This window comes from Polypterus senegalus, chromosome 8, assembly GCF_016835505.1.
Source record: "Polypterus senegalus isolate Bchr_013 chromosome 8, ASM1683550v1, whole genome shotgun sequence".
NCBI classification, from domain to species: domain Eukaryota; kingdom Metazoa; phylum Chordata; class Cladistia; order Polypteriformes; family Polypteridae; genus Polypterus; species Polypterus senegalus.
Window position 1 is genome coordinate 34602572 of NC_053161.1, and position 15631 is coordinate 34618202.

The 15631-nt window shown below is 37.5% G+C and overlaps 1 protein-coding gene across 3 annotated transcripts in view; it reads right to left on the bottom strand.

Annotated features, from left to right (window-relative positions):
- The window catches only part of dock4b (dedicator of cytokinesis 4b), a 432150-nt gene that overhangs the window by 35819 nt on the left and 380700 nt on the right, over positions 1-15631 (bottom strand). For all 3 annotated transcript variants that reach the window (XM_039760946.1, XM_039760945.1, XM_039760944.1), the window contains 5 exons: positions 13167-13286; positions 12702-12823; positions 5346-5466; positions 4721-4802; positions 4113-4222 (listed from right to left, as the gene is read on the bottom strand). In XM_039760946.1, coding sequence (XP_039616880.1) covers positions 4113-4222; positions 4721-4802; positions 5346-5466; positions 12702-12823; positions 13167-13286 — 555 coding nt within the window. The remainder of the gene's footprint in view (positions 1-4112; positions 4223-4720; positions 4803-5345; positions 5467-12701; positions 12824-13166; positions 13287-15631) is intronic.

Below are 15631 nucleotides of genomic sequence, written 5' to 3' on the forward strand. Positions count from 1 at the left end.
GCACCAAAAACTGAACTGGCAATGTATAAAACCCTAACATGAAAATCTTGCAGATCTATAGTTCTGAATCATTTTATATAATATTCCCAAACAGTAAAGGCTAGCTTAATGTCATTCAATAATCAATTACTGTGTAAATTATATCTACACATTCTTTAAAAATGCTTACAATGTTTTGCAAGGCTAATGAGTCAATTATAAGAACCATTGGATACCACTGCTCGCTCCCTCAAGAAAAGCTAGATTCAGTACTTTAAAAAAATATTACATCAATATAAATGTTCATATCATAAAACTGATACAAAGTAAGTAGACTATACAGCACAACAAATATTAGATGGCTTTAATAAAGTGTATACTGCCAAAAAGAACAAATCCAAGAAACAGTAAAGAAATGCAAGAATAAATAACTGAGACATCAAAACCGGTATGCATACTTTAACTGCCGGTATGAAGCAACACAAACCAATCTTTACGTCTCAGCGGCCATACGGCAGGTCTGTGTACGGCAGTGTTCCTCAGCTGCTAGATTGTATTGTCTGTGCGTTGTGGGTTGCAGTCATTGGCTTGTGAGTGGGTTGCCTAAAGTGATTGGCAGCACTGAGCAATGTTTCCCCAATTCTAAGTCAGCAAGTTTCACCAAGAAGGACCCCTGATCGCACTTGTTTGAGCAAGAGGGTGGTTCACAATTTCTGGTAGTGGGTTGTTAATTAACTTAAAAGGCATAAGTGATTCATGGGACCATAAAGGTTGAGAAACACTGGTGTAAGGGAAGGCAATGTGGAATGATTCCATTAGCCATGTGGAGTGGTGCTAATCAAAACAAACCTTAAAGGACCTTCCAGGAAAAAATATTAAAACCTGTGAAATAATAATGATAATAACAAAAGATTTATTACTGTGAGATGGTTTTGGCAATTTTTAGAATATAAATACCATATTGTTTTCCCATGATCCTTGGCCTTAAGTACGAAACACCTTAAATCGGCGCATGACTGCATATGATACGGTGTGTTTATTCCAATAGAAAAAAGAATAAAAGATTATTGAAAGCCAAAATCACATTAGGTGTGCTTATTTATGTTAAAATATACAGTTCTCATTTAAACTTTATTTATAATAGATGTTTTCATTCATTTAGTTTGTCCTTCTGTGATGTGTGTTAAATAAGCAAGTATCGTCGCTCAATGCAAGAAAATTAAATCTATACGAGGTGACACAAAAATAACCAGACTGGACTTGGAGCTTTCCAGGAAAATTGTCTGGAGGCCGGCCGGACATGAATCATAGAACTATATCCCCTCCTACATGCCCTCTCATACCGTTGACCAGCTAGGTATATCCTGTGAAGAGTCCAGTTAGTATTTGCACAACAATCGCTACACGAGTTGCTGCGATAACATTGGGTGAAAAAAAATCAAACAGTGAATCAACATCAAATTTCTCACAAATTTTCTCTTTTTCCATAAAGTAGTTTTTGGCTGACAAAAACTTTCCTGTCCTTGATCATCGCCCCTATTTGCCTGATTTTGCTCCCTGTGATTTTTATTTGTCAACTCAAAAGTGACCTGAAGAAAACACATTTTTCTTCAATGGATGAAGAGAAGACAAAAATGGCAAGCCTGTTGAAGAGTCTCAAGCAAGAAGACGTCCAGCACTGTTTCAGTCAATGGAAGAAACGTATGGAGCGGTGTAGAGATCGGGAGAGGGAGTATATAGAAAGTGGCAATGTTAAGAATACTGTAATTCATCAATAAATACTTTTTTTTTCACCAAACCGGTTATTATTGTGTCTCAACTTGTATATTACATGCTGTGATTACAAGGAAAATTATAATTTTGGCAACAGATAGACTGTCCACATTTGTCAGACTTTCCTTTGGCATATATGGGGTTCCTTTACCATTTCACCACATGATGAACCAAATTTGGGGATCCCATCTGAATATTCTAGGACACTTCCAAATAACATTGTCATTTTTAGTAATGATTAGGAATGACATATCAAGGGTAGTCAATGGAAAACGGACTACAGGTTAAATTTTTAAAAAAAGTCAAGAAGGTTCCTGTGTCGCAGAAACAGATCCAAGCCCTCTTAGGGAGGGATGTCAAGATTTTGCAAAGATGCATATTTGCATAGATTCCTAGCTACACATTCTTTGGTAAGCAAACCCTGATTTATACATTCACAATCAAAGTTAATTGAATGACTTAATGAGCCCCACTTTGAACAAGGTGACATATCATTTCAGGTGACTAATAATTAGGAGGACTTAACGTTTTATCCGAGTAATTTTGCTAAGTGGTATTCCCCTTTAGAACTGTATTGCTTTGTGTCAACCAGGCTGTGGATAAATTATTATGTATGGGCCCATCTGTAGGAATATAGATAGTAATCCTTGAATCATGAGGCTGTTCTTTTCCCTTTGACTTCTTTTATCAGGTGTATCATCCTATAGGATACTGATATATGCATGCATGCAGTTGTTTTGTCATATGGAGGATCATTACAGAGTACTGTGTTATTATTACTTGCATGTGCTAATCAACTTGTAACACACTGCTTCTGTATGGCTACCCTATTAAATAATATATCCACAATCAATTAAAAAAAAAACTTACAGGAAATGAATTCGATATTGGCATGTAAATGTTAAATTATTTATACATTTTTGTCAGTATTTGCTGCGCTGGAAGTATTTATGGACAGCCAAGAACTCTACTTTGCACTTCGGGACCTACTGGGAGTACAGTATAAGATGAGTCCATCCACCATACAAAGCTATAAAGATGACCTTTGGATGTAAATCCAATCAGGTCAAAGTGATTGAATCCTACTAAGTACTTTTGGGTAGACAGAAAGAGAAATAGACAGCTGGGCAAATTTCCCTTCTTGGACTGCTGAGCTGCGACTACTAAAGTCAGTTAAGTGAATATTTCTTTTCCAGCTTCCCAATTAATAAAAAAAGCCACCCATTCATCCTCCTTCTTACCTGCTTAATCTTGACTAGTGTGCTATAAAGAGGATGTAGGAAATCTAGGGATGGGCTGTCAGTACATTGTAAAAGATAGTCACACAAAATATCACATTGGATCATAATAGAAACATTTAGCATTACCAATTAGTCCATATTATAGGAAACCAAAAAACATACAAACAGAGAGGGGGAGACAAAGCCAACACCACACAAGCACTGGCTAAGGTAGGGCATGCTGGGTACACACTCACACACACACAATCATCCTCTGATATGTTGGGTCAACTTACAACCAAAACCTAACTTAACATTCATATTTTAAGACATGGAAAGAAAAGTAGAGTACTTCGGAAAATCTCAAGCACGCATAAGAAAATCGTGCCAACAGGCAGTGACTGAGTGAGAATCTCAACCATGGAACTAGAGTATGAGTGAGTAGCGCTAACAACTGCACAAATGTATTGTTATTAAAACGTTAAAGTAAAATAGGCCTATTCAATTTGGACATAAGTTTGGGACTGAGAGGTTTTTATCTTTTAAAATCCAAGATGCAGAACATATTTTTTAGTTCTGTAGTGACGGCACAGTAGAGCAGAGGTTACCACTTCTGCCTCATAGCGCATTTAAATAGGAAGTTCCAAATGTACTGCTTATGCCCCACAAATGGGAAAGAGATGATGGGAGCCACTAGCAATCTGTACCTGTCAGTGCTGCACATCAGTGCATTAAAATATTAACCTATGAGATTTTTATAATACCTAAACAGATTTTTCTTAGAATTGCAAAGTTTATCTTTAAGCAGAGTATTCAAGCATCCTTCAAGATTTGTTCCCAAAAAATTAAGCTCAGACGTATGCTGCATAATACACTGCAGCACATAAAATATGAACATTCATGAAAGTGGAAATTACAACAGGATCCCACATAGAGTATAATTAAATAATTACTTTTCAGACCCTCAAAGTAAGCGTCTTCACTTTGTACACATCTCAAAAAAGAGAAATGGTGAGGCTGTTGGCCATACAAATAACCACATTACAAATGAATGTAACAGACCATTAATTTGACATTTAGCATTTGCACTCACTGAAGTTCATTGAGAAAACTGTAAAAATGTAATATAAAATGATTCACCTGTGTAGGCTCCACTTGATTTGGGTAAATGGCACTGCAGGGCCTCTCTCGTGGAGAAAGACAGAAATTATCCCTGGAATGTTTCTGTTTGTCAGATAACAATGGAGATCCTAATGAAAGATGAGGGGAAAATACAAATACATAAAATATTACAGAGAAAGACTTTTTACCAAGATTTCATGATGAGCATATCCACCGACTCTTTGATTTTGTCACTGTAGCTTTGCACTTTAGTAATCTCTTAGACATTTTTATAGCCAATATATCGAAGAATATTTTTTTTAGCTCCGCTTGAAAATGTATGTTTCTAAAGCGGCATATGTGACAGTCTAGGGGTGTTTTTCAATGAGATCTGCCTCGCAGGCTTGTGTTCGAAAACTGAGGAGGTGATGCTGAATGAAACAGACAACTCATTTGCAATGCATCTCTTGTTGGATGAACTTAGATTGCACCTGGTAAAGACGTGTGATACTGCCAGCCACAATAACTTCTCTGCAAATCACTTTTTAATTTAAAATAGGAGACAGGAGAGAATTTCAGGGAATGTATAATGCATTTGGCTCCCCGGGCAATGAGCAATTCTATTTCTCAAAATAAAGATGTCATACCTCTGGCACTGGATGGAGCAGAACTGGTCACATTTGGAGAGGCAGAATGGGTAGAACTTAAACTTGAGGTAGATGGACTTGGCTTGAAATAGGAGGACAAGAACAGGTCTAGTCACAAAAATAATTCAAGTGCATAATATTGAAAAATTTAAAGGTAAATTATGTTTACCATATTCATCAGGTTTTTTTAAAAAAAATACATTTAAAAATGAACTAATGTCATAGACTGCAAGTAAATTGCGTACTAATCTGTCACAGAATTATTTAACAATGAAAAACCATCCAATGTATGAGTTGATTACAATTTAAAAACAGGGCTAGAGACGACCTTCTTGCCTACACTGACTCACCCAGTAGAAATAGAAATACACAATTAGCTCCAGTTGAGTAAGTGTCAATAGCAGGAGGCAGAAGTAACTCTGTCTTTTCCCTAATTCATTGTATTAACAAGATGTCTCGTATTTCCACTCAATACTCAAGTCCAAATCAATACAACCTTTCAATAACCCTTCATGAATAACACTATATATACTGTTTCCTATACTATGCATTAGCAATGTGCTTTGAGAAGTAAATATTTCTGAAAAACAGGCAAAAAATAGAAGAAAGGCAAAAGGCTGCATACCTGCATGTTAAAAACTTCATCCGAACTTTCCGATTGTCCAGTAATGTTGCTAACTTCATTAGAAGCTTGCGATGAAAGTGAAGATGATGAATACCGATTGACTGCTGGGTAACTTAAAGGGCTACAAAAAAAAAAGAAAAATGCATTATAAAATTAGTACAATTCCTTACATTCTTAAATTACATGCTTCCTTGTTTAGCAAAAATATTGTTTATCTTAAATACTGAGAAAAAAAGGAAAGATCTGAACTGCCATACATTTCTTATTAATTTCAAAATATTTAACAAATCATTGATGAAGGTACAAAAGAAAATATAGGAGATATGAATCTGAAGGAAAACAGAGAATAAAGTAGTACATCTTAAGCAGATTGTTTAGATGAGAAAAAGGCCATGAGTGTATCTTCAAAAAAGCTAAAAATCTCATGATGCTTAACACTAATCTGTGATGGTATTTTGTGACATTTACAACAAGGAGTGTGACAACCTGGATCTGGCGGATTACACATTACAATTACATATCTGAATAAGAGGTGACAGGGTGCCCTGTGGCAGCTGTGGTAATACACCTTCACATACTGAAGTCACACAGCAGATAAATTCTAACCTTTTACTGCTGCTCATGCAATGATGCAGGTTGGTTTGGGGATAAATGCAAAAAAAAAAAAAAATATGCAGGTAAAGAAAATCTATATTCTGTCACGTCAAGCTTACTTAAACAGGAGGAGTGAGATCAGTATTGATATATATAGTGAGGGTGGCTTGCCAGCTCACTATAATCAGGCCACTTTTTTCCCTTCCCAGTTCTCTATGCCACTTCATCTGCCCTAAGGTTTTACTTACTAACACCAGATAAACATCAGGCATCAAACTTCGTTAGCATTTGTGACGATGTTGTCTCTTCTCACCTGATTGAAGTCTACATATATTAGGAGCAGCTCAGAAGCACCTCAATGTACATCACATCTTAAAGTATTTCAACATTAGGAACTATTTGTGCTATGTCTTAAAGTCATATTAAAATGAACATTAAGTGTTCAGTTTATTGACTGCATACATCTAGTACATACTTAATTTCAATCTTGGTGCTGGAATGAATACATAAAGCAAGAATTTAAAATCTTTGGACACGTATTGACTGTACTCACTCATTTGAGATTCTGCTCAACCACCGTACTGCTAAACCACCCTTGCTTCTAAGTAGCTCCCATAAACAATGGTTAGCATAAACAACGATACAAATAGATGAATGCCTCTTTTCTAATTGAAATATTACTTTTATTTAACTGATAACTGAAAATTAAAAATATTTTAACACAACAAACAAAAGAAAAATATAGAGCCATAAATATAATCAAATATTTTCTGAAAATGGTTTGATGTGCACTCCTTTTCTTACCAAATGTTATACATATTTAGCTCACATCATTTTAAATTATATGATACATCTACCATAATCCCATACCAATATATGGTACAACAGCAGGAAGTGCTGTTGATTCAAGCGTGACATGAACAGATGATGGAGCTGATCAAAACATAAGGGAGGAAATTTAATTTTAAGTTTAACCAATGAAAAGAGAACAAATTGAATCAACATTATCACTAACATCAAGGCAAAAATAAATGACGTCTCTCTATCAAATCATTCCAAAATGGTACATTCACAAGATTAATTTCTCAACTTCTTCATACAGCACAATGTTCCACAATATTAAATTTAGGCTGAAAACAGCCAAGTGACAAAATCACAGAGACATGTCCATTTTAATTTGTAGTTTCAGTTTGAAATCTATGATCCTCTGGGGCCATAAGAGCAGCTGGATTTCAATCCAAGTCATATGGAATTATATATTTTCATTTCAGTTCCCTGCCATGAAGCAGAGCTCTGCACATTTCCTGCCTTGTTCCTGGTGCTGCCTAACCTCCCACAACCTTAAACTGGATTCAGGTTTTTATTGAAAGACCATGTGCACCTTTTTTGCCTAGTAGCATTAGCTCAGTTGTTTTAGGCATGAAAAATTATGATGAGGTATGCTAGAGAGTCAGTTTAGCTTTGTCACAAATCTTCAAGTCAAATAAGGTTGACTCTGCCATGTTAACAAGACACAATGTCTTTCTTTTGTTTTCAGAGGACAGTGTCACACAAGTGTGCATGGGAAGCAGCTAAAAGGTTCAATGAGGGTAATTCCATGCCAGACCAGGGGAGGGCAGAGTGCATTAGTCCTTTCTCTTTTTCTCCTGCAGACCAGTTACGGGAAATGCCACCTGGCCCCGGTGACATCACTTCTGGTTCCGGCCCTGATGACCTGTCTTTAAAACCACCATTTTGTCACATCTACATCAATTCCGTATTGAACTCAGTGAAAAATTGTCTTCTTTGCATTGCCAGCAACCAACCACAATATATGGGCTGGCTACCCCAAAACTTTTGGTGGCTTTTTCCCTTTATACTGACAACAGATATGAAAATAACAACAGCTGAATGAGGAAGGCTTACACGATACTTTGTTCACTACAGTTAAACACATTTGGCAAGCCTGGAGCCCTCTTTCTGAAGAGAAATGTTAAATGTGAGTGATTTGTATAAATTGAGAAACCCTACAGAGAGAATATTTAAACTCTACACTAAAGTTTACTTGGAGAGCATGCAAACCCGAGTCCAAATACTGTATTGGTTTGGAGTAATGCTTCATCTTGTGCTATCACAAAACTTCATCTGTCTGTTTCACACAACTGGGTTCTGCATTGTGTAGCACAAATGAGTACCGTATCAACCAAAGTTCAAATACCAGAACAGCAACTGTCTGTGTAGAGTTCTCTTATTATTCAAAAGTCTGCATTATTTTTTCCCTAGGCACTGTGGTACTTCCACATGGTAAAGACAGACTTGTGATTCTGAAATTAGTTAGGTGTAATCAACTATTGTCCTAGAGATGTTCAGTGCTGTTGAGATAGGCCTCTGACCTCTGAGCATATCTCGAAAATTTCCATTTTAGAAAATGATTGAATGGATTGATAAGTACAATTGTATGCTGTTGGGATGCAACTGCACTATAGATAAATCAATAAACAATTAATAGCATTTATTTTGAACTCCAAAATCAAATTGTGTTAATGTCATCTCTTGCATTTGCCGCAGTTCTGGAGGACACTGGCTGTGCAGTAGCCACCTCCATGCACTCTTATCTTAAAATGCTTAAGTGGGGTCTTCCATTTCCCAGTGCTTATTTGTTAGAGTTAATCTGCACTGGAAGCCCCTTGCCACATTCCAAACCCCCCTTTTTTTTACAGGAAAATGCTGAAGGGGGAGTGCCGATTCGTTTAATCTATCAACATATCACAAGTGCCTTTCAGTAACAGTATGTACGCAATATGAGGGCACTGAAATATTCTCACTCACCAGCAGACCTATAAGTGCTAGTACCAATGACCACCACTGCGCACAACCCCAACAAATTCAGCCAACCTCTCATTTTACAAGAAATCTGGTGTTGCATTTACTGCATGTGGATAGAGGCAGCATATCGAATTGTAAAAATGCACATGGACCTCATCAATAGTATACACTGGTCACTGAATTGTATGCTGTGTTCTTCTGCTTTACCTTTTGTGACAATACAATTACTAAATATGTGAGTGGGGCATACTAAATATATTACAGCATTACTTCATACTTTCTCAAAACAAAAAATAACACTAAAAATATATGATGTTGCAGTAAATGCACTGCACATCTAAAACAGTACATGACAATAATTCTGTTTTCTAAAAATTGTCTTGCAGTCATTTTTATGGATTTTTTTTTATCTACTTGTTTACTTTTTTAAAGGACAGCACAGTAACAGAGTAGATATTAGATATTTTAAGAGTGGATTTAAGAAAATAAACACATTTAATTGTGTTTACACCACTAAATTCAGTCCTGATTATATATTATAGAGTCCATTCTCCTATCGATTCACTGCACAACAATTTTTTTGAAAAGTCTTGCTTCCTGAAATGTTTTGCTGATTGTGACAGGTACCTACTGGATATGCAAAAATATAGTTTTGGTTTTACTGTATCACGTACGAACTCTGAGAAATAGACATTTATATGTTTACTGACAATAACGTATTCAGTCACGTTTATGTTTCGCATAAGCTATTAAATAAGTGTTTTGCTCCTGATTTTCTTTTGTATTCAATGTCTGGTGCATCATGGTGCAGTGTCCAACAGTAGTCAGCAAGCATTGACGGATGCCAGTTGCCCTGGTATCGTTTCTCCATTGTAGCAATGTCCTGGTGAAATCTTTGTGTGAGTGGAGGAAATGAATCTTGAGCAACATTTTGCACTTCATTGTTTTGTATGCTACCAGATGAATGTAATTTGGGGCTCTGTAATTGCCCAGAAAATTGTCAACAACGTCTTTGAAGGCTTTCCAGGCAATTTTTTCCAGCCCAACTAACAGATCTTCAAACCGCTTGTCACTCATAACATGTCTGATCTGGGGGCCAACAAAAATGCCCTCTTTGATCTTGGCATCAGTTATTCTTGGGAACATCTGTCTTAAATAACGAAAACCTTTAAAAAACGAAAACCTTTGCCTTCTTTGTTCAGTGCTTTCACGAAATTCTTCATGAGTCCCAGTTTTATGTGAAGAGTAGGCAAAAATATCTTGTCGACAAGCGATTCATGTGCCACATTTTCTGTCCTGGAACTAACTTTTTACGGGGTGGCCAGTTCTGTCGAGAATAGTGTGACTCTTTGGCACGGCTGTCCCATTCACAGATGAAACAACAGTACTTTGTATAGCCGAGCTGCAGTCCTAGTAACAAAGCAACGGACTTTAAGATCTCCACAGATATTCCAGTTGTACAGTACCTGCTATATTGGACATGCTTCAGTGACAGTTCCATATTCTCATACACTGCTTTCATGTGTGCTGCATTGCCAATAGGTACTGAATGATAAACATTGCCATTGTGTAGCAGAACAGCTTTCAGGCTTAAACTTGACGGATCAATGAAGAGACGCCACTCTTCCGGGTTGTGATCACAACCCAAGGTGGAGAACAATCCTTCAATGTCACAACAGAAATGGAGACCTTCGACTCTGTTGCAAAAAATTTGGTTATATCATGATATCGGCCTCGAAACACATACATTTTTTTACCTGGTGACAGCAAACACCATTCCTGCAGTCTCGAATCCAGCAGCTTGGCTTTTGCTTTTGACAGACCCAAATCTCTGACCAAATTGTTCAATTTGGACTGTATTATCAGATGTGGATCGCCTGATGTGCATGGTTCAAAATCCGGGTCAATGTCACTGTCAATACCCTGCATTGACTATCTACTGTATATTAACCAAATGAGCAGAATCGGTGTATGCAAGTCACCTTTATAGCATGCTGAGACAGCGTCAAGCTTGTTCAGACCTGCTCAGGCATGTCCAGGATGTCAACTTCCACAGAACAGTTTCCAACTTGGCCTGATTCCATGCCTGGACATGCCCAGGCTGCACAAATCGTTTTTGATAAGTCACTTACAGGAGCGAAAATGTTTGGATACAAATATAAGAAAAAATCATGACAAAACTGAAGATGGCTCTGAAACGATATGTGATGGGTACATTTTGATGTGATATTCGTGACCAGCACCCAATAATCTATAAGAAACACCCAACAGTGTTCAAGAAGCAAAAACTTTGTTGTGCAGTGATTGGAATTGTAATTCCTGTGATTGAGCTGAAAATATTCCACCTCATTATGCACTACACAGTTGGATTATTCAATATAGCCACTAGCTTACTGGTTACAAAAAGGTAGTACAAACTGATGTGTTTTTTTTTTATTTGGATATTTTTCTGAAACAGTAAGCACACCCTCTTTTAGTTCTGTAGTTTTACATATCAGGACATAACTATTCCTCAAAAAATCCTAATTTTAGGTAAAGCTATTCTATTGTGACAGATAACACATAACACATTTTATTTTGGCACTATTTAAATAAATATTAAATAAATGAGCATTTATTATTAATTATCAATATTAAATCATCTTTCTCCAGCCAAGTCACTCTTCTGTTTTATAATCTGGTATTTGGTCATGATCAATTTAAGGAATATTCTACCCTCTCATTATTCTTTTTTGAAATTCTCATTCTGCATATAGTACAATAGTACAAAAAAAAAACAAAAAAAACAAAATACACTTTTCTTACTAAATAACATTCATACAAAAGTATTTGATCTGGCTCAAACCTAATAAGAATGTGCCTACTCTGATTTGTTCACTTTTGCCTTATTACCAAGCCTTTGGTACTGAGGTTTAGTTTCTAAGCATTATTTTGCCAATGGCAGCTTAATTTTAAATCATAAGCTTCTACATACCTTCTTTAATCTACACTCTACTTCAGGGGTCATCAATCACGGACCTGGAGGGCCGCAGTGGCTGCAGGTTTTTGCTCCAACCCAACTGCTTAGTAAGAAGCACTTATTGCTCAAGTAACACTTCTGCTTCACTTTTAGAACCCTCATTGCTTATTTATTCTTAAACAGCTGTCCTCTTGGTTTTTTATTGCTCCTAATTAGCAATTCGATGCAAATGACAAAATATCAGCAGTTCTCCATTTAGCTTATTACCATTAACACATGTGTGTATTTACCATGCACTATTGGGTTTAATTAAATACTTGGAAAGAAAATGAAGAGAAAAAAGTGAAGGACTGAGAATTACTTATCCATTTTAACGTTCAAATCATTTGGATGATATTCTTGGAAAGAGGAAGAAAATCTAGAATATGAGAATTACCTGACATAGCAGAGTTAAAGCACTAACAAGCTATGATATTAAATTATTGGCAAGAATTGCTTTCTAAATAAGCAACTGGGTTAGAACAAAAACCTGCAGCCACTGCGGCATTCCAGGACTGTGACTGAGGACCCCTGCTCTTCTTTTATGACTATCACAAGTCTTCAGGTTCAGGGCATTTGTAAATAACACCTTCAGCAATTTAAAATATGTAATAGACATGTTGTATCAAAAAATACAAGCATCCATTCATTCACTGATCTGTTTGCTGTACCATATTTGTACTATGGAAGTTTGTGGAGTAAAAACCCTACACACAGCCACTTATGTACACACACATACTCACCCCATGCTTATAAAGAGTTGTCATGTTAACCTAAACTGTCTATCTTGGAGATGCTGGACTAAAACTGAAACAGCCATGTTAACACTGGCAGGGCCAGAACACAAAGCAAGTCTGCTGGACAGTAGAGTCAAAAACTACATCACTGTGCTGCCATGTTTTATGCAGATCAAGAAACAAATCAGTTAAAAATGGCAAAAATCTGGATTAAACACTCACCTTCTTCTGGAGGTCAGTCTAGCACCTTCTGGGCTTATGGCATTAGGCACTGAATTTCTGCATATTCGTGGGCTACCATTTGTAAAATGGATGGGGCTGGCACGGACGTAAGCTGGGAAATCCTGAAAAAATACAAAACGAAATAAAAAATATTCTCTTTCAAGAAAGGAAAAAAAAAAACCTTACTTACTTTTTCAATAATGTGCTGAAAGCATACTAAAACTTAACATCACAAGAAAAGGCATTTTACTTGTAACCACTAACAGAGAGAAAAATGGAGCTTTTAAGCTTTTATGACTTAGTGAGGCTACAGTCCATTTCACTGGTGTTATTTCCATGACCCTTGTCTGCTCCAGTAAACAAAGAGTATAGTACAGATCCAGCACAGATTCAAAGGACACCATTATCATATTTTAGCATTATTAGTTACAAGCTGCAGCCAGGGAGAAACCATAAACATCCTACCTGGATTCCCAAACTCGACTTCATGAGGTGAAACTGATCCACTAGTTTCTTATGCAACGGTCTCATGTCTTGAGGTACAAATTTTTCATGTACTGCCAATCCATACTCCAAAATATGAGCCTAAAATTGTAAAAGATTATTGCTTCTAAACTCTTTTTTTGGAGTCAGTCTTCATAACATTCTACCACCACTGGCATGATGTTGATGAACAGTCAATCATAAGAACAAATACTGTAACATAACAATGTGTGTGTGTATACATCTATATATATAATTCACTAAGTCCAAGGCAAGCAAGACGCACACAAGACATGGTAAGCAAGAAGCACGCAAGACAGAGCCACACCAGCCACCTCACAGTACCCCGCCCACCAACAATTCACTAAGCGGCCGACCATGGCACACAAGACAGACCATGGGATACGCACAACAGAGCCCCGCCCACCAACAATTCGAGCAAGAGCGAAAGTCCATGGCAAGCAAGACGCATGCAAGACATGGCAAGCAAGACGCACGCATGACAGAGCCACGACCGCCAACTCACAGAGCCCCTCCCAGCAATAATTCACTAAGCGGCCGACCATAGCACACAAGACAGACCATGGGATACGCACGACAGAGCCCTGCCCACCAACAATTCGAGCAAAAGCATTTGTCAAGAATGTTTTCATTAATCAAGAATATATAATTCACTAACCAGCCGACCACGGCACGCAAGACAGACCATGTGATACTCACTAAGCAGCCTACCAGGGCGCGCAAGAAGCAGCACGCAAGACAGACCATATGATACGCACGACAGGGCCCTGCCCACTAACAATTCACTAAGCGGCCGACTATGGCACGCAAGACAGACCATGGAATACACACGACAGAGCCCCGCCCACCAACAATTCGAGCAAGAGTGAAAGCATTTACCAAGAATATTTTCATTAATCAAGAAAAAAAGTTGGAGGTTCGAAGACGATCAGATACCGTCGTAGTTCTACCCATAAATGATGCCGACTGGCAATCCAGTGGCGTTATTCCCATGACCCGCCGAGCAGCCTACCAGGAAACCAAAGTCTTTGGGTTCTGGGAGGAGTATGGTTGCAAAGCTGAAACTTAAAGGAACTGACGGAAGGGCACCACCAGGTGTGGAGCCTGCGGCTTAATTTGACTCAACACGGGAAACCTCACCCGGCCCGGACACGGAGAGGATTGACAGATTGATAGCTTTATCTCAGTTCTGTGGGTGGTACTGCATGGCCGTTCTTAGTTGGTGGAGCGATTTGTCTGGTTAATTCTGATAACGAACGAGACTCCCTCCCGCTAAATAGTTATGCGACCCCAGAGTGGTCGGCGTCCAACTTCTTAGAGGGACACCGTCCAGCCCCGTCCCTCGCTCTTGGAGGAGGGTTACAGTCATATCCTCAAACCCACTCCATTTGGACAACTGTGTCTTTCAGGAAGTGTTCACCCATCACAACTGTGTCTTTCAGGAAGTGTTCACCCATCAATACATAATTATGCAACATATGCTACGCCGCGGGTTGGCTAGTACATACATATATATACATATATATATATATATGTAACAAGCTAGGTACTACTTATTTATTTACCTGTATTGTAATTTTGTCAACAATTCTGACATGCAGGTAAGAATTTCATTGTATTGAGTACATGTGACAATACACTTAACATGACTTGACTTGAAAAAGCCCATGTGACATGCTGTAATAAATGGTGGCTGACTGTTCTTAAAGTTTAAAGAAGACATTTTTAGTCTTGTATGATGAGTCCTTGCTACATTAGACACATATCTAGAAAGAGTCACTACTTTTGTATCACTCAACATACAGATTGGCCTAAAGTAAATGTGAAATGACTGACACTGTAAGTATACAGGCAAGACGTTTTAAATTCATGAGTGAAGAACAGCAGCACCTCTATGGATGTTCACCTAAGAAGGGAGATTCTAATCTGTTTAGTCATTTGAACTGTTAAATATTTTCAAGACCTTTTCACCAATTTTTCACTGACTTATGAAAAGTGCCTTGGTCGTTACTGTTGACTTGATGGGTCACTAAAGTTATGTGCAATATAAGTATTGGGACTGCAAACTTATGGTAATGAAACAAAACAATTTTGCTGACTGCCAAAACCTTTGTAATGCATGTATAATTATGCACAGCCCAAACAGGTAAATGCTAAATCAGTTCTACTAGGCAAAACAAATAAAATACATATAGGTAGTGAAGCAATAAATAATTTATGCTGTATAAGTTCTCCTATTGGGGAAATAAAATTTGACAGGATGCACAATTACTAACCTTTATCTTGGCATAGATATAAAACATTTAGAAATGACAACAGATGAGTAAAAGTAGTAATGACCTTTTCCAAAAGTTTAGTATAACTCCTTAGTACTTTAGTTCCTAAACAAATACTGTGAAGGAGCAGGGATGATGCCAGAAATGTAT